The 26,431-nt window shown below is 35.3% G+C and overlaps 1 protein-coding gene across 1 annotated transcript; it reads right to left on the bottom strand.

Moving 5' to 3' along the window:
• Positions 1-18,135: 18,135 nt before the first annotated feature.
• LOC120120238 (fumarate hydratase 1, mitochondrial) lies at positions 18,136-22,705 on the bottom strand. The gene is made up of 18 exons (XM_039139917.1): positions 22,574-22,705; positions 22,292-22,452; positions 22,067-22,184; positions 21,830-21,979; positions 21,596-21,706; positions 21,351-21,434; positions 20,776-20,874; positions 20,612-20,662; positions 20,483-20,532; positions 19,904-19,985; positions 19,662-19,756; positions 19,517-19,583; positions 19,331-19,381; positions 19,107-19,202; positions 18,735-18,833; positions 18,613-18,642; positions 18,470-18,535; positions 18,136-18,291 (listed from the first exon to the last, which is right to left on the bottom strand). Exons 2-18 carry the CDS (start codon positions 22,444-22,446, stop codon positions 18,205-18,207), a joined length of 1,491 nt encoding a protein of 496 aa, XP_038995848.1. The 5' UTR covers positions 22,447-22,452; positions 22,574-22,705; the 3' UTR covers positions 18,136-18,204.
• Positions 22,706-26,431: the final 3,726 nt, after the last annotated feature.

Below are 26,431 nucleotides of genomic sequence, written 5' to 3'. Positions count from 1 at the left end.
AATATGGATTAGATCCTACCATAATCGAAATTTTAATTACAATTTTAAGACGAATTTGGATTAAAAAAATGCTAAATCAAATCATGTTCTATTGTCAAGAGAATTGGTATGCATCAAGTTTAGTGATCCCATTCTCTTTATTTGGCATTCAACGTTCTTCAATCAGTCTCCTCAACAAAAATATGGGAGGCTTTCCCCTTATTAGTGAATCCATGGCTAACAATTCCATGCCAATGGGGAAAGCCTATGTTCCATGTCCAGAATGAAGATACTATTTTTTTATCCATTATTATTCATTATTATTAATATTATATTATCATTATTAATATTATTATCATTATTATTTTATTATTTTTTTATTATTATTATTATTATTATTATTATTATTTTTATTATTATTATTATTATAAATATTAAATACAAACCAATTACAATTAAACCGGCTCAGTTACAAACCAACTGAAACCGGTCCAAATCCAACCGGAAACCCTAAATATTGGGTTTCCAGTTAGGGTTTCCTAATCATCCTCAGCCGCCTCATCACAGCCGTTGGATCTGGCACGATCCAACGGTCCACATGGCCTCCAGAGAGGAACCCTAGGGTTTGATACCCTAGGGCCACGCGGCGCCGCTCAGCTTCCACGCGGCTGCCGACGCCCTCGCCGCCTCGCCGCTGTCACGTCCCAGCCGAAGACCAGAAGCTAGAACACCGGCCGTCCACGCCAAGGCTACGGGGTGAGTCACCACTGGTAGTCCGGTGACTCACCGAAGCCCCCTCTTCGGACCGGTCCAAGACGAACACCGGTGGTGGCTATAAAAGCCACCACCCACCTGAAAAAAAAAAAAAGAGAGACAGCAGAGAGAAAAAAAAACAGAAAAAATACAGAGGAAAAAAAATAACAACAACAACAACTACCAACGATCCCAGTCCACAGCAACAGAGCAAAATAGAAGGAAAAAAGAGAGAAGAGAAGCTTACCAGGAAGCTTTGACCACCACCGGAATCATTAACATCGCCGGAGAACCGAAAATACCGAAGGTATTTTCATAGATTTACTCCGATTTGGAGTCTTTTTGGGAAAACAAAAGTTGGATCGGGCTCAGGGTAGATCTGATCTATGTTTTAGGTGAATTTGGGGAACTTCCGACCACCGGCGGCGGTGGTCGGCGGCAGAACTCACGGCGGCAGACGGCCGCCGGATTCCCTCCGGTGAGGGAATCTAGAGAGAGGCCAGAGAATTCTGGCTCTCTCTCTCTCTCTCGGTTTAAGAGAAGAAGAAAAAAAAAGAAAATGAAATCGCTGGCCCGAAGGGCCAGCCGGTTTGGACTCTTATAGTCCTTCCCGAACGACGTCGTTGGGAAGGACTATATGCGTAATTACAAAATAGTTAAATCCCTTCCGCAGTCCTTCATATTTGTAAACTTTACATTTTGGTCATTAAACTGAATTTATAAGAATTTTAATTCGGTCTTTGAATTTTAATTTTATTCATTTAGTTTTTAATTAAAATAATATATTTAGGATAAATGACAGATTTAATCCCTTAATTTAATAAATAATTTTTTAGTCCCTAGTTCATACTTTTAATTTTTATTATAAAATTTGAATTTTAGATAAGTTTATTTTGGTCATTAAATTATTAAATAAAAAAAAATATATTTAAACCCTATAATTTCAATTAATTAATAATTAGTAATTAGTTTTATTTTTATAAATTAGTTATTAATTTTATAGTCTTTATTTATTTTATGTTTTTAAATATATTGTTTAATAGAATTATTATTTTATTATATTGTTAAATATTTTGATATATATTCATAAATATATAATAAATATTAACTCTTAAATATTTATTTTTAATATCGAAGAAAAGGACAGTCTTAATACAACTGGATGTCCTATTCTGATGTTTTAAAATTAAACAATATTATTTAAATTAATATTTATCAATATCAAAGAAAAGAGCTGTCTTAAGGCACCTAGAAGTCTTTTCGGATATTTTTAAATAAATATTTTTTTACAATTTTGAAATTATAAGATTATAAATTAAATATATTTTTGAATTTTTAAAGAGACAATTTATAATTAAAAAGTACCAATTTTGGGCGTTGTAGGGGTGCTAATCCTTCCCTAAACGTAACCGACCACGAATCCCTTTTTATTATTAAAAAGAATAAATTTTTGGTTATAAAACGCAGATCAGTTCAATTTTTATTGATGTTTTCTTAAAACTCTTTAAAAAATAATTTTTAGGTATTCGACCTACCTGATCCAAAAAGGCCGATGGCGACTCACAAATTATTTTCAAAATTATTTATTAATATTAATTTCCCCGCCAAATTTTAATATTTCGTGCCCGGACGAAAACCGGTTACGACAGCTTGGCGACTGCTGGGGACTGGTCAAACTTTTAAAAATTAATTATAAATTGTCTCTATTAAAAATTAAAAAATTTATATATTTAATTTTAATTCTTTCTTTTCAAATTTTTTTTTTATATTTATTATTTATAATATTTATATGTTTTATTTGCAAGTATTTTATTTCAGTATTTATTTTTATGTCAAAAGTTTAACATTTCTCCTCACACACAACACTTGCATTGCATAACATAAAGCTCTATAATTGAGTTGTCCCTTTTAAGTGAAAGTGAAAGCAACGTCTTCGTGAATTTATTCTCCGTGTCAGACCTAGCAAGTAACTTTCGGGGTTCATATGCTCTCTGTCTTCGTGAGAATTTATTCTCCGTGTCAGGCATAGAGAAATGTATCCCCTCGAATTGAACTCGATTCACTTAAGTCTATAATGGACTATGATCGAGGGTTTGATAGCCCAAGGGGGCATCAACAAGGACAGTTCGAGTACCTATACTCCTAGAACTGAAAACCTGCATATAATAAACCCTAGAAATTCTTCCAATCAGAAGTCATGCCGAAATTTTGTCCAAAATAGGTGTACACACAGGAGAAATGAATTATGTCTTTCCTGTTAATTTATTTTACATGTTTATTTAAATTATTTAGAAAAGCATGTTTAAATTAAATAAATGTTATTATCCTTTAAACTAACTTATTTTCTTTTTGTGTGTTCTTTATTTTTCTGTTTGCATAGCATCATACAGGATAAAAGACATTGATCCTTGTGTTAATAGTCTCATTGGAAAACCTTCATCCATGGATAAAAAGGGTTCAAGTCAAGTAATTCTAAACTCAGAAGTAAGACAGTGGGCTGAAGATTTACAAAGACAAGAAGGAGATAGTCTGCCAGATGATTATGTATCTGACTTGGCCAGTTATGCTTCAGTTTCACTAAAAAGAAATGATCTGCAAGATTTGCAAGGTATTTGGGAAAGTTGGGATTCAAACAAAAAATTGCAGTTTTATCAGACTTACGGAGACATCCCATATTTGCTCTATGTTGAAGTTGATGATGAATTACTCAGAGCCTAGTTCAATTCTGGAATCCAGGGTACAATTGCTTCACTTTCAATAAGGAGGACTTGGTCCCTACTATTGAAGAATATACAACTTTGTTACATCTTGAAGGTGCTTTGGAGAGTCGAATATATTCAAAGTCAATTAAAACTCAGCCCTTTCGAGTTAAATTAGCAAAGATTGCTGGGGTACGAGAAGAATGGGTAGCATCCCGTACAAAACAAAAAGGCAAAGCGAAGGCATTGCTTGGACCAACATCAGAGAGCTTATTCAGAGTCATCCAGACGCTAAAGTACGATTCGATCTATTTGCTCTGGGTATATATGGTATGGTCATCTTCCCAAAAGCATTGGGATATATTGAAGCTGCAGTAGTAGACTTGTTTGAACAACTGCCAAAGAAGATTAACCCTGTTTCTGCCATCCTAGCAGAGACCTTCAGATCGTTAAATGCTTGCAGAAGGCTAGGAGGTGGACGATTCTCAGGGTGTACCCAGTTGTTATATGTTTGGATCCGTAGTCATTTCTGGAGGACGGAAAAGGTTTCATACCGACGCTTCATACGGATTACTCACCATTAAAAGAATTTCTAGAGCAGGAATGGCCGAAAGAAATTAAGAAGGATATGTGGATTAATGCCTTTAGAAATCTGCAAAGCAATGACGTTGTTTGGCGCGCCCCATGGCAAATCCAAAGGGAATTCTTTTACAGGTGTGGTAATTACAACTGGATAATGCTGCTCGGATTATGGGGAGGAATTGGATATGCACCACTTCTGGTTATAAGACAGTATGAAGGTCGTCAATTTGTACCTGTCACTGCTGGACTACAGTCATCTGAGTTTGCATTCCACAGCAAAAATTATAAAGAAACATCATGGAAGCCGTTACAGCTTGGAAAACAACTTTTTGTATCCGAGCTAAAGCAGCAAAAGAAATGCTAACTCCTGATTATGAAGAATGGAGATTTGTCAGGAAAAATGAAAATATTCCTCTACCAAATCAAAATGAGGATATTTCTATGGATGATCGCATCAAGGTGGTTCCATCAGAGATTGAAATCCTGAAAGCTGAGTTTGAAGCAGAAAGAGATGGCTGGTCGAAAGAATTAGAGCAAATGAGACAAGATAAAGCTATGTTGGGGGTGACATTGACTTTCATTCGTCACAATGTGCAATGTTGAGAAAGATAAAGAAAAGGTGAGGATGAGTACAGAGCCTTACAGAAAGATTACCAGGAGTTATATAAATCCCGAAAAGCATCAGGACCCAGCCAATCGACGATACAGATGACCAGAGAATGAATATTGAGAAAAGACGAGTTGAAGAGTTGAAAGGAAAGAATAGTTGTCTACTCAAAACCTGGAAAAAGGAAAGCAAAAAATGGAAGATTTCGAGGTTGACAGGAGAGAGCGAATTATAAAAAACAAGGCTGAACACCGTGAGATCATGAATGAAATGCAAAGAGAAAGAGATCGAGCCAAAGATTTAGAAGAGATGAAGAATGACATCTTTGTTAAATTTGAAGGCGAGAAAAATAGCATGTTCAAGGGATTTGAATCTGAGATGAACCAGTTGATTGCTGAACTTGAAGTCAGAGGCCAAAAGATGGAAGAATCCAATGTTGAAAAAGAAAAATGGGAGCTGGAAAGGAAAAATTTCAATACCAGACTTGAGGTAGAACAGGAGATGGCTAGCAATTGGATGCAAAAATGCAGAAACAAAGATGTTCAGATCCAGAAACTTAATCAAAGAACGCAAGAAGCACGAACAAAACTTGAAGAGGATTTGGATCAGTCTAGAAACAAAAACTCAGAGTTTAATGCTTACATTTTGCAACTGGAAGAATCATTGTTTCAAGAAAGGTTCGTCTAGGACCTAATGATCTCAAAGAAAGTAATGAGGAAAATGCTTCACTGCGAAGACGCATTAGAGATCTTGAAAAAATTCTGCACAATTGTCAAGTCAGAATCACTGAGTTAGAGCAAACTCTTGAAGGAACAACTGAACGATGGCAAAAATCAACTGAGTTCTATGTCGAAAGAAGTGAAGAAAGAAGCAATATGGTGTTCGAGGCCATGGTGCAAATGAGCGAGGTTGCCAGATATGTTGGGGAACTAGCTGTTGAAGCCGAAATAATTGAGCATCACGTTGATCCAGTTTCTAAGTGTGGAAAGAAGGTGTCATGGTTAATGAAGGAAATTATAGAGCTTAATAGGAAAGCTATGCCTTATCTGTAGTTCTGAAATATTATAAAGAAACTTTTGTATGCCGATGGAAGTTGTTCTATGACAGTTAACTTTTTGGGATCAATGTTTTTACATACATGCATTTTGCATACATTCATCATTCATTTCATAATTTTCGCTATGAATCATTTATTATTAAGTTAAAATTCATTAATTAAAATTTGAAAAAATAATATTAAAAGATTTTTCAATCGCAGTTACTCTGGCCAAAAGAGAAATACTACATCATACGGTACTAGACAAGCTACTAAAAGAATTATGGAGGATAAATACAGCGTATTGAGGAACAGCATCATAAAGAACAAGAAGAAATGAGAATGAAGTTGGAAAAAATTGAAGCCAGCATTGCAAATTCACAAGACAATATGATGAAGAAGATAGAGGACATGTTTAAAAGGCAGGCTACCAGTGGAAAAATGCATGAAAATCCTGTATCTTTCGACCAAGAACCCATATATCCTCTAGGTTTTTCACCAGAACCAATTTATCACTCTGGTATTGCCCCTATACAAATCAATGCTCGTACATCTGCATTACAAGAAGCTAAACCACATGAAGATCAACAAGTGGATCCAGCATCTTCAAGCAAAAATCCGCTTATATCAGATATGAAAGTAGGGGATCTTAATACTGATCAGTTAATCCCAGATTTAAATGAGCTGAATGAGAAACAAAAAGTAAATGAAGAGCTGACCAGACAGATCAAGAGCTTAGAAGAACGAATGAAATCCGTGGAAATAACTGAATCATTCTATGGATTTGATGCTAGTGAGTTAAGTTTGGTTCCAGACCTAATCCTCCCTATCAATGTCAAAGCTCCCGAATTTGATAAATATAACGGTACTACATGCCCTTCATCCCACATTACTATGTTTTGTCGAAGAATGGCAGGATATGTGAAGGACGAAATTGTTAATTCACTGCTTCCAGGATAGTTTGACAGGACCGGCTTTAAAATGGTATACTCAATTGACCAAAGCTAACATTAGATCCTGGAAAATTTGGCTAAAGCATTTTTAGAGCAGTATCGCCATGTGACAGACATGGTCCTGATAGATGGACTCTCCAAAACTTGGAGAAAAAGAATAATGAAACATTCAGACAGTATGCCCAGAGATGGCGTGACACTGCGGCTCAAGTTCAACCACCTTTGTCAGAAAAAGAGGCCACAGTTATGTTTGTCCATACATTGAAGGCCCCTTATTTAAATCATCTAATGGGGAATGCAACCAGAAATTTGCAGATTTGGTCATTTCTGGAGAATTAATTGAAAATGTCTTGAAAAGTGGCAAGATTGAATCGAATGATGGGTCTAGTTCCAAAAGACCTACATACCGGAAAAAGGAGAATGAGTCAACAATGCCAATTCTTATAGCAAAGATTCATCGAAAAGTGTTACAATAACCCAACCAAGGGTTAAGAAAGAGGAAACAAACACTAATCGAGCAGAGTCCAGAGGATCTCGAAAAGAAAATGAAAGGTTATCTTTTACACCTTTACCAGTATCATATGCAGAGATCTATGATTCGCTGTTAAAAGCAGATGTTATACGGCCCTACCCTTTGGTTCCCATGCAACCACCATTCCCTCCTTGGTATGATACAAAGGCACACTGTGTTTACCATGAAGGAATTACAGGACATTCTATTGAAACTGTCTAGCATTCAAAAGGGTGGTTCAAAATTTAATCAACACTGGGAAGTTGGAATTCAATACACCATCCGCATCAAGTCATCCATTGCCAAATCATGGAGAAAAACGTGAATGCAATTCAGGAAGAGAACAGAAAGAAAGCAAAGACTGATATTTCTGAAATTAAATCTCCATTTGTTTGGATATTTCAACAGCTTTCTTTAGCCGGTATAATTCCACAACAATTCAGGCCAAAGCAGAATGAAGGCAAGAATTATTGTGAATATCATCAGGAGAAAGGGCATAAAATTCAACTATGTCTGAGTTTAGAAACTTGGTGCAAAAATTGATGAACAACAGAGAAATACAATTCTTTGAAGAAGAACCCGGGAAAAAAGAAGATGATGTTTGCTCATCAGAGGATTCTAAACCAAATCAAAGAATAAATGATCATGTGATCATTAATGTGAAATCATCCACGGTGATTCCGGCACCAATAAGGCCAAAAGTAGTCATTACCACTCCTCTACCATTTCCATACAAAGATACCCGCAGGGTACCTTGGAATTATACTACCCATGTTTCAATGGTAGGAGGATCTGATTCTCTAACAGAAGAGAAAAAACAGAGTTTGAGTACAACATCGACATCTGAAGCAGTGAGCGAAGTCGGTTTCTTTACGAGAAATGGGAGATGTTACTCTCCCGAAACATCTAATGCTTCAGAACAAGTGAAAGCAAAAGGAAAAGCCATGGCAATACCTCAGAAGGTATTTGAGGATGAATCCCTTCCAGCATTCAATAAACCTGTGACAGAAAAGCAAGCTCAAGAATTTTTGAAATTCCTGAAACATAGTGAGTATAGTGTGGTTGAACAACTACAACAAACACAGGCGAGAATTTCTATTCTTGATCTTTTGATGAATTCAGAAGCGCATAGGAATGCTTTGATGAAAATCCTCAATCAGACATTTATCCCGAAGATATATCCCTCAATAAACTTGACAGAATTGTGGGACATATAGCCGCCGACAATTACATAACCTTCACAGATGATGAAATACCAGAAGGCGGAATGGGGTCAGTAAAAGCTTTAAACATCACGACACATTGTCATGGTCATGTGTTGCCAGGAGTATTGATTGACAATGGGTCTGCCCTCAATTTGATGCCTCTAGTTACACTTCAAAGAATGCCTCTGGATCAATCACACATGAAGAGTTATCAGAATGTGGTACGAGCCTTTGATGGTACCCAAAAAGAAGTGCTTGGGAAAATGGAAATACCTTTGTTAATTGGCCCAGTAGTGTACAATATTGACTTTGTGGTGATGGATATCCACCCCACATATAATTGTCTATTAGGGAGGCCATGGATTCATTCAGCAGGAGCCGTTCCTTCTTCATTACATCAGAAATTGAAATTTGTTGTGGATGGACAACTAATATGTGTCAGTGCTGAAGAAGAAATCATTGCGTCTATAACAAGCAATGTTCCATATATCGACACCAATGATGAAGCTCTTGAATGCTCTTTTCGAGCTCTTGAATTTGTAAATACAACTTTTGTTGCAGAAGGAAGGAAAATTCCATATCCCAGATTGTTGATTGCACCAAGATGAGTACAACAAACTTTAGGCATCGGAGCTAAAACTGGGAGAGGTATAGGAAAGAATCTTCAAGGGATTTCAGTTCCTATCAGTATAAAGATGAAAAAAGACCGTTTTGGGCTGGGGTTTAAGCCCAATCTTCAGCAAAAGAACAAAGAGATGAAAAGAAGATGTGAAGACAGAAAGGCAAAATTGAAAGGAGGAGAAATCCTTTGGAAACACATGTCTTTCCCACAGTTGAGGACAACATTCAGATCAGGGGGAACAATTAATGTGGAACAGCAACTTGTGAAGCCTTTAAGAAGAAAAGTTGATGAAAGACCAAGACATAGTTGAAGAAGCTATGAATGGATTATTTATCAACATGATCGCGATAACAACAAGACTGGCAAGTACTTGGATATGATTCGACCATGCCTTCCTGGAGAAACACTCACCAATTGGACCACTGAAGATCTTCCTATAGTTTTTAATATTAATGCAGAGTAATATTCAGAACTAATCTTTATGTTTAGCTCAAAAATATGAAAACTTTTGTAAAAGAAATTATGTTAAATATAAGGAACTTTCTTTAAAATTTTCAGATGGCAATCATTCTTTGCATTTTATTACATTTTTACATTTCATAAATTTACTATATTCTTTCGTAAATATGTCCGATTTAAATTTGCAGGTGTCACAGTGTTAATAGCATGTGTATTCCTAAATTTAATCCAGTGATAAATTTAGAGCAGCCTATATGTCTGGAAGAAATCAATGGTTGTGAAGATGAACTGGAATGTGATATTCCTACTGAACTATTAAGATTGGTAGAAAAAGAAGACAAACAAATTCTACCCCACAAAGAAAAGGTTGAGACTGTGAATTTGGGAACAGATGAAGACAGAAAAGAGGTGAAAATTGGTACCACTCTGACATTCCAGATAAAACAAGAATTGATAAATCTCCTTCAAGAGTTCAAAGATATCTTTGCATGGTCTTATCAAGATATGCCTGGTTTGAGCACAGATATAGTGATACACAAGCTTCCAATCAATCCAGAATATAAACCAATCCAACAAAAACTCAGAAGAATGAGGCCAGAAATGTTGTTGCAAATCAAAGAAGAAGTGATAAAACAGATCAATGCAGGGTTCCTACAGGCATCTAAATACCCAGAATGGGTAGCCAACATTGTTCCCGTACCAAAGAAAAATGGAAAAGTTCGAATGTGCGTGGATTACAGAGATCTCAACAAAGCTAGTCCGAAAGATAGCTTTCCATTACCTCACATAGACACACTGGTGGACAATACTGCAGGGCACGCATGGTTTTCATTTATGGATGGCTTTTCAGGATATAATCAGATAAAAATGAATCCTGAAGACATGGAAAAGACGACATTTATAACCATGTGGGGCACATTCTGTTATAAAGTGATGCCATTTGGATTGAAAAATGCAGGGGCAACATATCAAAGAGCTATGGTAATTTTGTTTCATGACATGATGCACAAAGAGATTGAAGTATATGTAGATGACATGATTGCCAAATCCAGAACGGAAGAAGAACATATTCAAAATCTGAGAAAGCTTTTCCAGAGATTGAGGAAGTATCAATTAAAGCTTAACCCTGCTAAATGCACTTTTGGGGTAACTTCCGGAAAACTTTTGGGATTTGTGGTCAGCAAAAAGGAATCGAGATTGATCCAGATAAAGTAAAAGCAATTCAAGATCTTCCACCACCCAATACAAAAAAGAAGTTCGAGGCTTTTTGGGAAGATTAAATATATCTCGGTTCATTTCTCAATTGACTGACAAATGTGATCCAGTGTTCAAATTACTTCGAAAGAATAATCCTGAAGTCTGGAATGAAGAATGTCAGGAAACTTTGGATATTATTAAGAAATATTTATCCAATGCCCCCATTTTAGTATCACCGATGCCTGATAGACCATTAATTCTCTATTTGACGGTCTTCGAAAATTCGATGGGATGTGTACTAGGACAGCATGATGAATCAGGAAGGAAAGAAAAAGCTATTATTATCTGAGCAAGAAATTTACTGATTGTGAAGTTCGATATCCACCAATACAAAATTATGTTGTGCTTGGTGTGGACTACTCGAAGACTCAGACAATATATGTTATACCATACTACTTGGTTGATATCAAAACTTGATCCTTTAAAGTTCTTAATGGAATCACCAGCTTTGACAGGCAGAATGGCTAGATGGCAGATGTTATTATCTGAGTTTGATATTATCTATGTCAACCAAAAAGCGATAAAAGGAAGTGTAATAGCTGATTTTCTGGCCAGTCGTGTATCAAATGATTATCAGCCTTTGAACTTCAATTTTCCCGATGAAGATTTGTTATGCATATCCATGAATGAAGAAGTCAGAACAAATGATGAATTTGCAACTTGGAAGCTTTACTTTGACGGAGCATCTAATGCTTTGGGACGAGGAATCGGGGCAGTGTTAATTTCTCCTGAAAATGTTTATTATCCCTTTACAAGCAGACTGGAGTTCTTTTGTACCAATAATGGCGGAATATGAAGCTTGTGTCATGGGATTGAAAGCAGCTATAGAAAGAAAAATCAAATTTCTCAAGATATGGAGATTCATCGTTAGTGGTGTATCAATTGCGAGGAGAATGGGAAACAAAAGATCCCAAATTATTGGAATATCGAAATTTTACCCTCGAACTAGTGAAAGAATTTGAGAGAGTTACATTCAATTATCTCCCTCGAGAAGAAAATCAAATGGCAGATGCTTTGGCTACATTAGCTGCTATGTTTCAGGCAACTCAGAAGGTTGATATGATGCCAATCAAATGCAAGTATATGAAATTCCTGCACATTGTTATAGTGTGGAAGAAGAGGTAGATGGTAAACCATGGTATCATGATATCCTGCAATATATCAAAATCAAAGTTATCCACCAAATGCATCAGAAATTGATAAAAGAACCTTGAGAAGAATGGCTGCTGGATATTTTCTTGATGGAGAGATTATGTATAGAAGAAGCAGTGATCAAATGCTGTTGAGATGTTTAAATACCAGTGAAGCTCGAAATGTCATTGAAGAAGTACACAGTGGAATATGTGGAACACATGCAAATGGTCTTTCTATGGCCAGAAAAATAATGAGATATGGATACTATTGGGCTACCATGTACACAGATTGCATTGATTACACAAGGAAATGTCATAAATGCCAGATATATGCAGACAAGATTCATGTACCCCCATCTCCTTTACATGTAATGACGGCGCCTTGGCCATTTTCTATGTGGGGAATAGATGTCATTGGGGCAATCACACCAAAAGCATCAAATGGACATTGCTTCATCCTTGTGGCAATTGATTATTTTACCAAATGGGTTGAAGCTGCTTCATATACCAATATTAAGAGATCCACAGTCTGCAAGTTCATAAAGAAAGAGATAGTTTGCCGGTATGGCCTACCAGAAAGGATCATTACGGATAATGCTCTGAACCTGAACAACAAAATGATGACCGAACTCTGTGCACAGTTCAAGATCAAACATGCAAATTCAGTGGCATATCGTCCAAAGATGAATGGGGCAGTTGAAGCAGCAAATAAGAACATCAAGAGAATCATTACAAAGACTACGGAAACCTATAAAGATTGGCACGAGAAATTACCTTTTGCTCTATATGCATACCGAACTACTGTTCGAACATCTACTGGGGCAACACCGTTTTCTTTAGTCTACGGGATGGAAGCAGTCTTACCAATTGAAGTTGAGATTCCATCGCTCCGAATATTGAGAGAAATAAAACTGGATGAATTTGAATGGATCCAAGCTAGAGTTGATCAATTGAACCTTATTGAGGAGAAAAGATTGAAAGCTATTTGCCATGGACAGATGTATCAAAAACGGATGATGAAGTCTCATGATAAGAAAGTACATCCAAGAGAATTCCAAGAGGGTGATCTAGTACTAAAAAAGATCTTGCCTATACATAAAGATTTCCGTGGGAAATGGATGCCTAATTGGGAAGGGCCATACGTTGTGAAAAAGGCCTTTTCCGGAGGAGCATTGATCTTGGCAGAAATGGATGGAAAAATTCTGAAAAATCCAATAAACTCAGATTCTGTCAAGAAATATTATGCTTGAAGAAGAAAAAAAGAGAAAAAAGAAAAAGAAAAAAGAAAAAAAAAAAAGAAAAAAAAAAAAAAAAAAAAAAAAAAAAAAAGAAAAAAGAGGGGTCAAGGTGAAAACCCACAAAGGACATCTTGTAACCAAAGGAAGGATTTGAGTTGAAAACCTGAAAAGGCGGCTCAAATATAGGTTGATATTAGGCATCTGGCAATTGAATTCTCTTAAGATTTTGATGGTTTGGAAGAAGCTTCACATCTACAAGCATTTTGACAACGATTGAGATCTTCCAGACAAAGGCTTACATCATTACTCTAAGTTGTGTCAACTTGATTAATTTAGAAATACTTATGCTTATAATTTGTTGAGACATTTGAATTTTTATTCTTATGCTTGTCATAACTTTGAATACAATTTTATCTATTTCAAGTGCAATTTATTTGAGATTCAATTCATTTTTGAAATTCAATTTATTCTTTTCTATTGAATTAACATAATTTTGAAATAATTTAAAGACTTCTGAATATCACTTTTTGTTAATACTTTTAAAATACATGGAATACAAAGTAGGCAAATCATCACTAGCTTAAAGCCATGAACATCAAGATTGTTACAAGTGGTGCTACCGACAACGAGGTCGAATCTGCCAAATCTACTCATCAATTGCTCCAACCGATCACCATTCAGTTCTTGCACATCTGTTTTCAAAACAGTAGAAGATGATCTTTGCATTACTGATTCCAGCAAAAAGAAACAAGACATTGATATCACTAGGAAACATGTTTCTATACAGATCCTTATATATGATTTTTAAGGAAACCTAGAAGCATTTCCACCTCATCAGGTTCAAGTGGAGTAACTTTATTCTTTCCAACCCATACTAGATTCCATTTTCAGCACTCATCAAGAACATACTTCTGGACACTCGAAGGTGGCTCATTGTCATAAGCTTCAAAAGCCTTACAGATCCTTTCTGTCAATTTGGCACTTCCTGTACATGTTTATAAACAGTTCAACTTTGTTCTTGGATCCCATGAAAGCCATCATTCTTTGTCAATGAAAAAGCATCAGCACATGAATGAAGCATGATAAGAGAAACTCTGTTGGCAGATTATGAATATAACCTTTTTTAGTGTAGCAGCATGGAAATGCTTCAAATCTACAAATTCTGGCTTTATATCGAATAAGTACTGTGATATCCCAGTCCAAACATTAAATAGAAGATGAATTTGCCAATAGCATCTTCTGGAAGTGTTCTTTGAGTTATCTGATCTGATTAGACATAATAGCATCTTCTGGAAGTGTTCTTTGAGTTATCTGATCTGGTTTAACAGAACCAATCAGTGAATTTAGAAGATGAATTTGCCAATAGCATCTTCTGGAAGTGTTCTTTGAGTTATCTGATCTGATTAGACAGAATAGCATCTTCTGGAAGTGTTCTTTGAGTTATCTGATCTGATTAGACAGAATAGCATCTTCTGGAAGTGTTCTTTGAGTTATCTGATCTGTTTTGGTAAGAACTACAGAACCAATCATTAGAATTAAAAGATGAACTGCATGATCTTCTTCATTAAGAAGTTTCTTTTCAAGCTTCTTTTGCTTATTCCTTTCCCAAAAATCATAGCACAAGTTTCGCCTTTGCTTGTAACTGGGATCATCACGTAATGGCTTCCCATCTTTTACCGAAAGAAAGCTATTTGAAGTTTCAGCCTTTGAGAATCCCATTTTTGTCAAGTATAACAGTTTATTCTCCTCATCAGAATCAGAATTCAAGATTTCTCGGTATTAGAAGAACTATCGATATCTGTGAAATCATCCTGAAAGATTACTTCATAATCAGATGATTTGCTATCAGGATTAACATGTTGCCTGAATACAAGCTTTTCAAGAGCCTATACTATTGAGTTTTATTCTCGAGAGGTTCTGTGACATTATATCTACATCTACATTTGTCAAAGATGATAGATTCTTTGATTCGAAGAAGAAAGATTTATTGGGTTTCTACAACTGAAGAAATATTCAGTTCACCAATCTGAAATCAAATAACTTAACATTCATGCATCATATTTTAGGTGTTTACAAAAATAGATGCATTTTCATTCATTTTTATTCTTGTTGAATTTTTAACAGGAATTTCAAAGATTTTAGCAAAGATTCAAATCTATCATTTGAAAGATTAACATTGCAAGGTAGAGTTCATAATAAGAAGAACTCATCTGAAGAATGAAGAAGAAGTTCATAATGAGAAGAACTTGTTCAACCTTTTGCTTGAATTCATCACTTGATGGATCATTCTTTTCCAGAGAAAGTTCATAATGAGAAGAACTCATCTGAAGAAGGAAGAAGAAGTTCATAATGAGAAGAATTTGTTCAACCTTTTGCTTGAATTCATCACTTGATGGATCATTCTTTTCCAGAGGAAGAGTTCATAATGAGAAGAACTCGTCATCTGAAGAAGGAAGAAGAAGTTCATAATGAGAAGAACTTGTTCAACCTTTTGCTTGAATTCATCAAATTGATGGATCATCATTTCCAGAGGAAGAGTTCATAATGAGAAGAACTCGTCATCTGAAGAAGGAAGAAGAAGTTCATAATGAGAAGAATTTGTTCAACCTTTTGCTTGAATTCATCAGTTGATGGATCAACATTACCAGGTAAAGTTCATAATGAGAAGAACTCATCTGAAGAAGGAAGAAAAAGTTCATAATGAGAAGAACTCATCAAGAGCTTATTCAACCTTTTGAATGACTCTATCACAAAAAGGAGGTCATCATCATCCCCAGCAGAAAGTTCATAATAAGAAGAGCTTATTTGGAGAAAAAGAAGAATTTATTCAATATCTCCATAATGATCAAAGTAAAGTCAAATGGATAAAAAAAATTTATTATCTTTTCATCTTTGCCCTATTCTTGTTAACACAAAAATGAGCAAAGAGGGGCAGCTGAAGATACTATTTTTTTATCCATTTTATTATCATTATTATTAATATTATTATTATCATTATTAATATTATTATCATTATTATTTTTATTATTTTTATTATTATTATTATTATTATTATTTTTTTTTATTATTATTATTATTATTAAATATATTAAATACAAACCAATTACAATTAAACCGGCTCAGTTACAAACCAACTGAAACCGGTCCAAATCCAACCGGAAACCCTAAATATTTGGGTTTCCAGTTAGGGTTTCCTAACCCTAATCATCCTCAGCCGCCTCATCACAGCCGTTGGATCTGGCACGATCCAACGGTCCACATGGCTCCAGAGAGGAACCCTAGGGTTTGATACCCTAGGGCCACGCGACGCCGCTCCAGCTTCCACGCGGCTGCCGACAGCCCTCGCCGCCTCCGCCGCTGTCACGTCCCAGCCGAAGACTCCAGAAGCTAGAACACCGGCCGTCCACGCCAAGGCTACGGGGTGAGTCACCACTGGTAGTCCGGTGACTCACCGAAGCCCCCTCTTCGGACCGGTCCAAGACGAACACCGGTGGTGGCTATAAAAGCCACCACCCACCTGAAAAAAAAAAAAGGAGAGACAGCAAGAAGAGAAAAAAACAGAAAAAATACAGAGGAAAAAAAATAACAACAACAACAACTACCAACGATCCCAGTCCACAGCAACAGAGCAAAAATAGAAGGAAAAAGAGAGAAGAGAAGCTTACCAGGGAAGCTTTGACCACCACCGGAATCATTAAACATCGCCGGAGAACCGAAAATACCGAAGGTATTTTCATAGATTTACTCCGATTTGGAGTCTTTTTGGGAAAACAAAAGTTGGATTCGGGCTCAGGGTGTCTAGATCTATGTTTTAGGTGAATTTGGGGAACTTCCGACCACCGGCGGCGGTGGTCGGCGGCAGAACTCACGGCGGCAGACGGCCGCCGGATTCCCTCCGGTGAGGGAATCTAGAGAGAGGCCAGAGAGAATTCTGGCTCTCTCTCTCTCTCTCGGTTTAAGAAAGAAGAAAAAAAAAAGAAAATGAAATCGCTGGCCCGAAGGGCCAGCCGGTTTGGGACTCTTATAGTCCTTCCCGAACGACGTCGTTTCGGGAAGGACTATATGCGTAATTACAAAATAGTTAAATCCCTTCCGCAGTCCTTCATATTTGTAAACTTTACATTTTGGTCATTAAACTGAATTTATAAGAATTTTAATTCGGTCTTTGAATTTTAATTTTATTCATTTTAGTCTTTTTAATTAAAATAATATATTTAGGATAAATGACAGATTTAATCCCTTAATTTTAATAAATAATTTTTTAGTCCCTAGTTCATACTTTTAATCTATTTTATTATAAAATTTGAATTTTAGATAAGTTTATTTTGGTCATTAAATTATTAAATAAAAAAAAATATATTTAAACCCTATAATTTCAATTAATTAATAATTAGTAATTAGTTTTATTTTTATAAATTAGTTATTAATTTTATATGTCTTTATTTATTTTATTGTTTTTAAATATATTGTTTAATAGAATTATTATTTTATTATATTGTTAAATATTTTGATATATATTCATAAATATATATAATAAATATTAACTCTTAAATATTTATTTTTAATATCGAAGAAAAGGACAGTCTTAATACAACTGGATGTCCTATTCTGATGTTTTAAAATTAAACAATATTATTTAAATTAATATTTATCAATATCAAAGAAAAGAGCTGTCTTAAGGCACCTAGAAGTTCTTTTCGGATATTTTTAAATAAATATTTTTTTTACAATTTTGAAATTATAAGATTATAAATTAAATATATTTTTGAATTTTTAAAGAGACAATTTATAATTAAAAAGTACCAATTTTGGGCGTTGTAGGGGTGCTAATCCTTCCCTAAACGTAACCGACCACGAATCCCTTTTTATTATTAAAAAGAATAAATTTTTGGTTATAAAACGCAGATCAGTTCAATTTTTTATTGATGTTTTCTTAAAACTCTTTAAAAAAAATAATTTTTAGGTATTCGACCTACCTGATCCAAAAAGGCCGATGGCGACTCACAAATTATTTTCAAAATTATTTATTAATATTAATTTTCCCGCCAAATTTTAATATTTCGTGCCCGGACGAAAACCGGTTACGACACAGAACATGAAAGCAAATCACAGCCGAATTCTGTTTTTCTTAACCCAACCGTCTCAATATAAAATCCAAGCTAAAACAACTTCAATCAGATGGGCCAATCATCTTCTCAGGCACCACAAGATTGTCGAATTCTTCGCATGTCAGCAAACCACTCTTCAATGCTGCTTCCTGCAAAACATAAGCACAAACAAAAGTGTAGGAAATATTTAGCATTTCAGCCATCAAAAGACGGGATTAGGACAAACATTTAACAGTTATTAAGATAGTTGTCGGAAACTACAACAAACATTCTACCAAATTACGTGACGAGTCATTGCTAACTACACTGTGAACAAGTAAATCTCACCTTCAAAGTGCAGCCCTCCTTGTGTGCTTTCTTGGCAACTGCTGCGGCGTTGTCGTAACCGATTTTCTGAAAGTAAAGACGTCATTACAAAGACTCGTTATGGAACAACAGATACTAGAATAGAAGCAGGGATAAAAACTTACAGGGTTCAAGGATGTGACAAGCATCAGAGACTGCAAGACCATCAACATATGCTCATTAGATTGGCAATCTATCATATGGTATCAAAATGCACTTAAATTTTCAGGATGTACCGCCGACTGACCTCGTGCAGTAATTTTGAAATTCTTTCCCTATTAGCTTGAATTCCCTTAACACAGTTCTTCTCGAACGATGCAGATGCATCACCCAGCAATCTTAATGACTACATCAAAGAATGACGATCTAGAGTGAATGAAAATGAACATATTCAATATTACAGTAACGTTAATCAGCAACCTAAGTGGGAGAAAATTTCAAGGAATGCCAAGCATATGGTTGCCAAATCTCAAATTCTTATGAATATTTTCTTCGCAAAAACCACATGATTCGTATGCATAACTTTCATAGTGTCTTAGGAAATAAAGAGATTCGGCCTTTCAAACGAGTAGTGCAGAAATCAACATTTTTCAATAGTTTCTGTAACAAAAACACATACATGCAGGAGTGCGGTAGCAATCATTGGCTTGAACACATTCAATTCAAAGTGGCCATTTGATCCGCCCACTGTGATAGCGACATGGTTACCCATTACCTGCAAGAAACTTTCCATCTTGTTATGAACTGATAAAAGAAAGAGACAATATAACCACCACACAATAAATCCTCCAGCTAGACAATACCATCTGAATGTGAAAAAAAATAATAGTAACAAAAATTTACCTGGGCGCAGACCATAGTAAGAGCCTCACACTGGGTAGGGTTCACCTTCCCCTGAAACAGGAGAACTTCAGTCAAACTAAAACGAGATTATATGGGCAGAGAAATAGTCAAAGAGCAAATGGAATAGAAAGAAAAGAGGATTTTGATGATAAATGAATCCCACAGAAATTGAGATTAGAATCTTACTGGCATAATACTGCTGCCTGGCTCATTTTCAGGAAGAATGAGCTCACCAAGTCCACATCGGGGACCACTGAACAAGGAAAATGTTGAAACCATCTGAATAATGCTAAATCGAGAAAAAACAAAGTTATCCAAGCTGCAGACAAACCTTCCCAGTAAGCGTATGTCATTAGCAACCTTCATCAGGGATGTAGCTACAGTGTTTAGGGCTCCGCTGGTCTCAACGAAGGCATCATGTGCAGCCTGATTAAAGAAAATTCAATATTCATGCATGTTTGCATGATTGCATCACAAGTTAGGAGATATACGGTAATAATCATATCCTCAAACTAAAATAAGATAAAAGAACAAAAAAATAAAAACTTAATCAGAGAGAGTTAAGAGATTCACCAAAGCTTCGAACTTATTTTCTGCGGTGACAAATGGCAAGTGTGTTTCCTCAGCGACAGCAGCAGCTATTTTTACATCAAATCTAGACCAATTTTAACATTGGGCATTGTCAAATTCAACATGAGACAGTCTAAAGGTTGCATTTAGCAGTTATGATGATAAATAATGCTCTCAGATAATGGTTCATTCTTCATAATAAGTTCATTTTAAGGATCGCATTTAGCAAACTCGGTGGCAAATACTTCATTCCATGACACAACAGATGCAGCATCTACAATCTAAAAATAATACAAAGAAAGTGTAAACATGCAATAGCTTTAGACAAACTTTCAAAGATCAATAAGCATCTCTGAGCATAAAGTATGAGACAAAATGTGAATTATGCTTACAAGAGAAGTAGAATCATAAGGGGCCTGGAACTTAATAAATCAGAGAGCAAAATCAAAGCAACCAGCTAAAATAAATCAAGAATTAGGCATCAGAACAAAACAAAAAAAAGAAAACCAACTAAAATTGACAAAGGAGAATAGACAAAATTACAAAAATCAGAGAAGAACGCTTCAAGGCTAACAAACATACCCTTTCTTTGTATTCAATCCTGTCCCCACAGCAGTACCACCTTGTGCAAGCTGTCATATGGCACCCCTATTTGTCAGTAGCCAGAAGAGGTTACAAGGAATACCATACAATCAAAATGGAATCACGTACCTGATACATGCGTGGAAGGGTGCACAAAACTCGATCAATTCCATACTTGACCTATAACAATACAAAACCACAAAATAATTAGAAGTTGTCCCTGATTATCATCCCTCAGCTAGACATAATCAATCTCAAGGTATATAAAAGCAACTGCTAGATGATGAGCTTACTTGTGTAGTATAGCCACTAAACTCTTGACCAAGAGTCAAAGGTGTTGCATCTTGAGTGTGAGTGCGACCAATTTTGACAATATCTTTGAATTCTACAGACTGGTGGAATCAACACCAAGAAAAATTAAACTTTTAAGTTTGAACTCAACCAATTTAAAAAGCTCAAAGGTATAGGAGCAAACATAAAACAGGGTTAAGCTTTAATGGACTCGATAGCATACATGTAGATTCAAAAGCAAAGTAGAAAAAGATAGATCGTCTTGCGGCTGAATATATTTCTCACAATGATTAACCAGAAGAGACCATAATATTACAGACTAAAAGACAACATCATTGACAAGAGCCATGGTAAAATAACTCATCAAAGAGCCAAAGTGGTAGAATTCAAATAAGAAAATATTGGCATCAATAATCGGGCATGGCTAGAAAAATCCACTTTCTGGCAGTAGATGCTGATGTTTTAATTGATGTGCACATAGATCTCCATTTAAGGATAAAAGAAAGGAAATACAAGGTGAGAATGAGAGGATTTTACAAAAATAGCACCATAAACTAGAGGCCAAAGCACAACAAACCTTTGAATGTAGAGCAGAATGCAAAACTTTCAATTTGGGTATTAATCTGGAGTTTATTTCCGTAGCAGCTGCAATGTGCATTACCTGGAGAAAGAAGGAAATTTAGCATAAATAAAGAGGCAGATCAAAACCTGCCATGCTAAGCGAAGGACAAATAAGTTGGTGTAGGTGAATTCTTGAATTTTACAAATATTAATCTAAAGAAGGAAGAAACCCAACAAGTTAGATGGATAATTCTGGCTTACAGTGGGGAATGTGTCATTAGAAGATTGAGATCGGTTCACATGATCATTTGGGTGCACATACTTTTCACCACGCTTATGCCCAAGGATCTCGGCTGCTCTATTAGCAATAACCTGAAAATTTCCAAAGTCACATGATAAGCTAATAAAATTTATAGTAGAAAGGTTTCTCAAATGAAAAATAATCATCATTCCATTCACGAAGAAGTCGATAGAAAAACCAAATCAGCAAAAGACCTCATTGGCATTCATGTTACTCTGGGTGCCACTACCAGTTTGCCAAACGACAAGTGGAAAGTGATCGCTGAGTTTTCCTTCCGCTACTTCATCGGCTGCTTGCATTATGGCCTTCCCAATGGTTGGATCAAGACCATACTCCATGTTAACCTAAAACAAACAAAACAATTAAAATGTATAAGTAAACACTTCAATATTGAGAATTATCAGGATTCAGTAATCAGAATAGAGAAGAACCTTGGCAGCACACTTCTTGAGAACACCAAAGGCACGAATAATAGGTTCAGGCATCCGTTCACGCTCGCCCCCTATATCAAAATTCTGTAACGACCTCTGAGTCTGCGCTCCCCACAATCTATATAAACCACAAACAGCAAGTATAACTACTCTTTTACTTAAAAATATTCTAGCAGTGCAAATGAGAAAAAAAATGGAATACAGTGATGAGAGGGAGAGACGAACTTATCGGAGGGGACATTAATGGGGCCGAAAGTATCCCGTTCTTCCCTAAACGAAGTGGAGAAGGATCTCCAGCAGGTGGCGTAACGGAGAGAGGTGGCCAACTGGGAGGTGGTGGATCCAGCTGATAGTCTCCGGGATACGATATACATCGACATTTCTTACTTGCCAAGGAGAAAAAAATGAAGCTTTAATCCAGAGTAATGATAACAATAACCCAGAAAAAAATCAAGATTAAGGCTTCCAAACAAAATGAATTTATAAAAGAAAATAGAAATACAAAACCTGAGATCAAGAGTGCAGGAGTTGCGAATTGCGATGGGTCAATCAAAATGGGGAATGGTGGGTGGGGTACACTTGTCACCGGAGTTGTGGGGAAATTTATGTACTTTCTGGGTTTTTTTTTTGGAAGGCAATCAATAAAGAAACAACTGTCTTTACCCACAAAAAAGATATATAAAGGAAGGAAGGAAGAACTGTTCTACGGGTAGCTTGTTGGGTGTTGGGCTGCTGTATGGGTCAAAGGTGGGCTATGACGACTTTGTTCGATCAGATTTTTCATCGTCCTTCTGTTTTTCAATAGCTATTCTCCTCACGCCAAACGATGACAGACTTTAACATTTCAAATTAGGGTAAATTACCCTTATTTTTTTTACTTAATTTTATTTTTTCTCTTATTTTATTCATTATACTTTTACTTTTTTTAATTTACTTACTAAACTTTTAAATTATTCTTATTTTTATCACTATAAATTATTTTATTATTAATTTTTATATGACATGACATTTTTATTATTATTTAATATAAAAATAATTTAAAATATAAAATAAAAATAAAAGGTGGTCGAGAGCAATTCGAAAGTTCAATGAGTAAATTAAAAAAATTAAAAATACAGTATGTAAAATAGGAGAGAATAAAATTCAATGAGGGATGATGTATTTTACCCCCAAATTATCGAGTTAATAGTTTATAACATTTTGAAATTACAATATTAATTTTTTTAATATTTTTTTGAAGTTTGAAATGAGTGACACGTGTTAGATAATGACTAAATTTAATGGTCGTTGGTCGTTACGGTTTAGACACCTAAAAGTGTAATGTTGGAAATATTATGCACCTATTTTTAGCGAAAAAATCTTTAGGTACCAAAAGTCAATTTGAGGTATAGTTTAGGCACCTAAAAGTGTATTAAGCCTTAAAAATAAAAAAATATAACAGTGTGCACCTAAAAGTATAATAAAAAAAACGTTAACACATATTTTTAACGAAAATTATTTTAGGCACCAAAAGTCAATTTGAGTATAGTTTAAGCACCTAAAAGTGTATTAAACCATTAGATTTTAGGGTGAATTGCGCGTTTATTACTTAAACTATCAATTTTGATCTGTTTTAATACCTAAACTTTAAAAAAACTCCAAATTTCATTGTTGATCGGCCACCGTCGATCTGTGGCTGTCACTGTTGACACCATCAAAACTATCTCATCACCATGACCAAAATCCAGCCCCCGCTCACCGTGAAACTGTGTTGGTCGTTGTGAAAAGCGTGGCTAAGAGTCGTTACTTTTCTAAGTTTTCCTTCATTATTTTCTGGTGATTTTAACGGCTACAGTTGGTCGTACATTACACGACCGTCACCATTGAGTTTCTTGTGCTGCTCCAAACAAAATCCAACCAGTGGTGACCATTCTTCATTGTCGAATGTGGGGGGGATGAGAGCGAGAGGGACAACGCGGGGGGAGGGTTTGATTTTTCTTTGAATTTTTTAAAATAATATTTAATAGTAGGTACCTAAAAGTATAACGAAGAAAATGTTAGGAATATATTTTTAGCAAAAAATTCTTTAGGCACCAAAAGTCAATTTGAGATATAGTTTAGGCACCTAAAAGTGTAAACCAAATTTAGTTTACAATTTTTTCAAAATCCTACCTAAAGTTTAGTTTTTGTTTCATTTTAGTACCCACTTTCAAAATTTAACGTGAAATTTTGGGAAAAAATGAAAGTTTAGGTACTGAGACGAACCAAAATTGAAGTTTCGGTACTAAATGCATTCAGTTTTTAATAGTGGGGTGCTGAAATGAAACAAAAACTAAACATTAGGTATGATTTAAAAAAAAATTGAAAGTTTAAGTATTAAAAGGGACCAAAACTGATAGTTTAGGTGTTAAATACGTAATTTACCTTAAATTTTTAAATATTTTAAATGAGTTTGTATGAATAATGCACTGAGAAAAAAATAGCTCGAACAAGGCTGAGTTAAAATTATTTGCTCGAATAGGATGAATGCTACAGTATCAATGAAAAACGCATAATGGTCCATGCGATACATATAATTTTGGACCAAATTTAGTTTTTTTTTTACTTATGGACACTATAAGTTGTTCGAACCATACCATGTTATCTTAATCATGTTGCTCAAACCATGCCCGTTACCATGATACTACAAGTTGTTCTTCCTGTTACCGCGAAAAAATTGCTTGAATAATACCTTGCTACCAAGTTTCTCGAACCATGCCTTGTTACCCTAATCAAGTTGCTCGAACCATGTTTTTCTACCAAGTTGCTCGAACCATGCTTTGCTACCATGACACTACAAGTTGTTGAAGTGTTAGGGTAGCTGGGCATGGTTCAAGCAACAGGGAATGGTTTGAGCAATTTGGTAGTAGGGCATGGTTCGAGCAGATTGATCAAGGAAATAGGGCATGGTTCGAGCAGATTGGTAACAGGGCATGGTTCGAGAATCTTGGTAACAGGGCATGAATCGAGTAACTTTATCAGGTAGCAGGAAGAGCAACTTGTAGTGTCAGGGTAGCAGGGCATGGTTCGAGCAACTTAATCAGGGTAACAAGACATGGTTCAGACAACTTGTAGTGTCCATAAGTTAAAAAAAAATTGAATAACGCATGGGAATCCATGCGTTTACCATCCAAAATTATAAATATAGTATGAAACACCATACGTTTCCCATTGGTGTTGTAGCATTCGTCCTATTCAAACAAATAATTTTAACTCAGGTTTATTCGAGTTTTTTTTGTTAACAAACTATTTTACTATTAAATATCAATTTAGATTGGTTACGAATCTCATTCAAAATATGTATTAAAAGTAACTTTATTACATTCAACGAAATACTTTTTTATTTAATAGTTAGTGATTTTATAGAGAATTTCAATCTTATTAGAATAAAACGTAATAGAAAATTAAAAATTTCTCAAAAACTAATATAAGATCATATGATATCATATAAATCGAAAGAATAGTAATCCAAGTTTTAGTTCTTGTAGTTACTTCGTTAAATTTCAGATGTCATCTTTGATTTATATTAGATTTTTAAAGGTATTATCCTTTTGAAAGAAGATTATCCGCTACAAATATCCATACTTTATCAAACGTTGAATAATTGATTGAAATGTTAATTTCGATTTATTTTTTTCAAAATGAATTTGGGTGATGTTTTCTGCTAAGGCTTGAGAAAATTGGTAAGATTTAATCTAAAATTAAGAGGAAAGAGAAAAGGGTTGGGTAGCACAAATTAATTTGGTTCCCTCTACATATTTTAAAACATGTTGTGATCGTTTGATTTGTTATTCTAAACCGCTTTGCGACCAAAGATAGACTGTGGAGAATAGGACCAATAATAGATAGATTGTTCGTGAGTTTTATATGTGTTACTGAGGAGTTGAGAGATCACGTTTCCTTCGAATGTTTGTTCTCTGTTAAAGTTTGAAGATCTATTTTCGATTTGTGTAGTGTGGACTGCATGAGTCTCTTATAGGAGCAAGAGCTGGAGTGGACAGTCTCATGCCTTAGCTAAACCATTTATTTATATTGACTTGAAATGCCTTTTATCTATTCGGGAGGAATGTAATATGAGAGTTTTTGGGGGTTGACTAAGGGGGGACTGAGATTCTTATTTCTTTGATGAAGTTTGTTCGCTTCGATCTTTATAGGATAAAGATAGATAGACTTCTTGATCCCATAAATATTAAGCTTTGTATAGATTAGGATAAACTTGACCAAGTATCCTCCTTTCGACTACGGTGACGGATCCGAAAATATTTTTCGATGTGAACACATATTAATAGCAGAATTTTTTGTATTTGATAGATACAAATAAAATTTCAGGACGGCCACTATCAATAA

This window comes from Hibiscus syriacus, unplaced genomic scaffold (genome assembly GCF_006381635.1).
Source record: "Hibiscus syriacus cultivar Baekdansim isolate YM2019G1 unplaced genomic scaffold, ASM638163v2 tig00110333_pilon, whole genome shotgun sequence".
Classification (NCBI taxonomy): domain Eukaryota; kingdom Viridiplantae; phylum Streptophyta; class Magnoliopsida; order Malvales; family Malvaceae; genus Hibiscus; species Hibiscus syriacus.
This window is presented reverse-complemented; position numbering and strand designations above follow the sequence as displayed.

Bases quoted from the DNA above. Each gene is read 5' to 3' on its own strand.
- LOC120120238 (XM_039139917.1), bottom strand. From the start codon at position 22,446: ATGTCGATGTATATCGTATCCCGGAGACTATCAGCTGGATCCACCACC. The intron at 20,875-21,350 runs GTTTGTTGTGCT...TGATTCCACCAG, and splicing joins ATTCTGCTCTACATTCAAAG to TCTGTAGAATTCAAAGATAT. The intron at 19,203-19,330 runs GTAAATTTTTGT...AGTTTCTTGCAG, and splicing joins TTACTATGGTCTGCGCCCAG to GTAATGGGTAACCATGTCGC.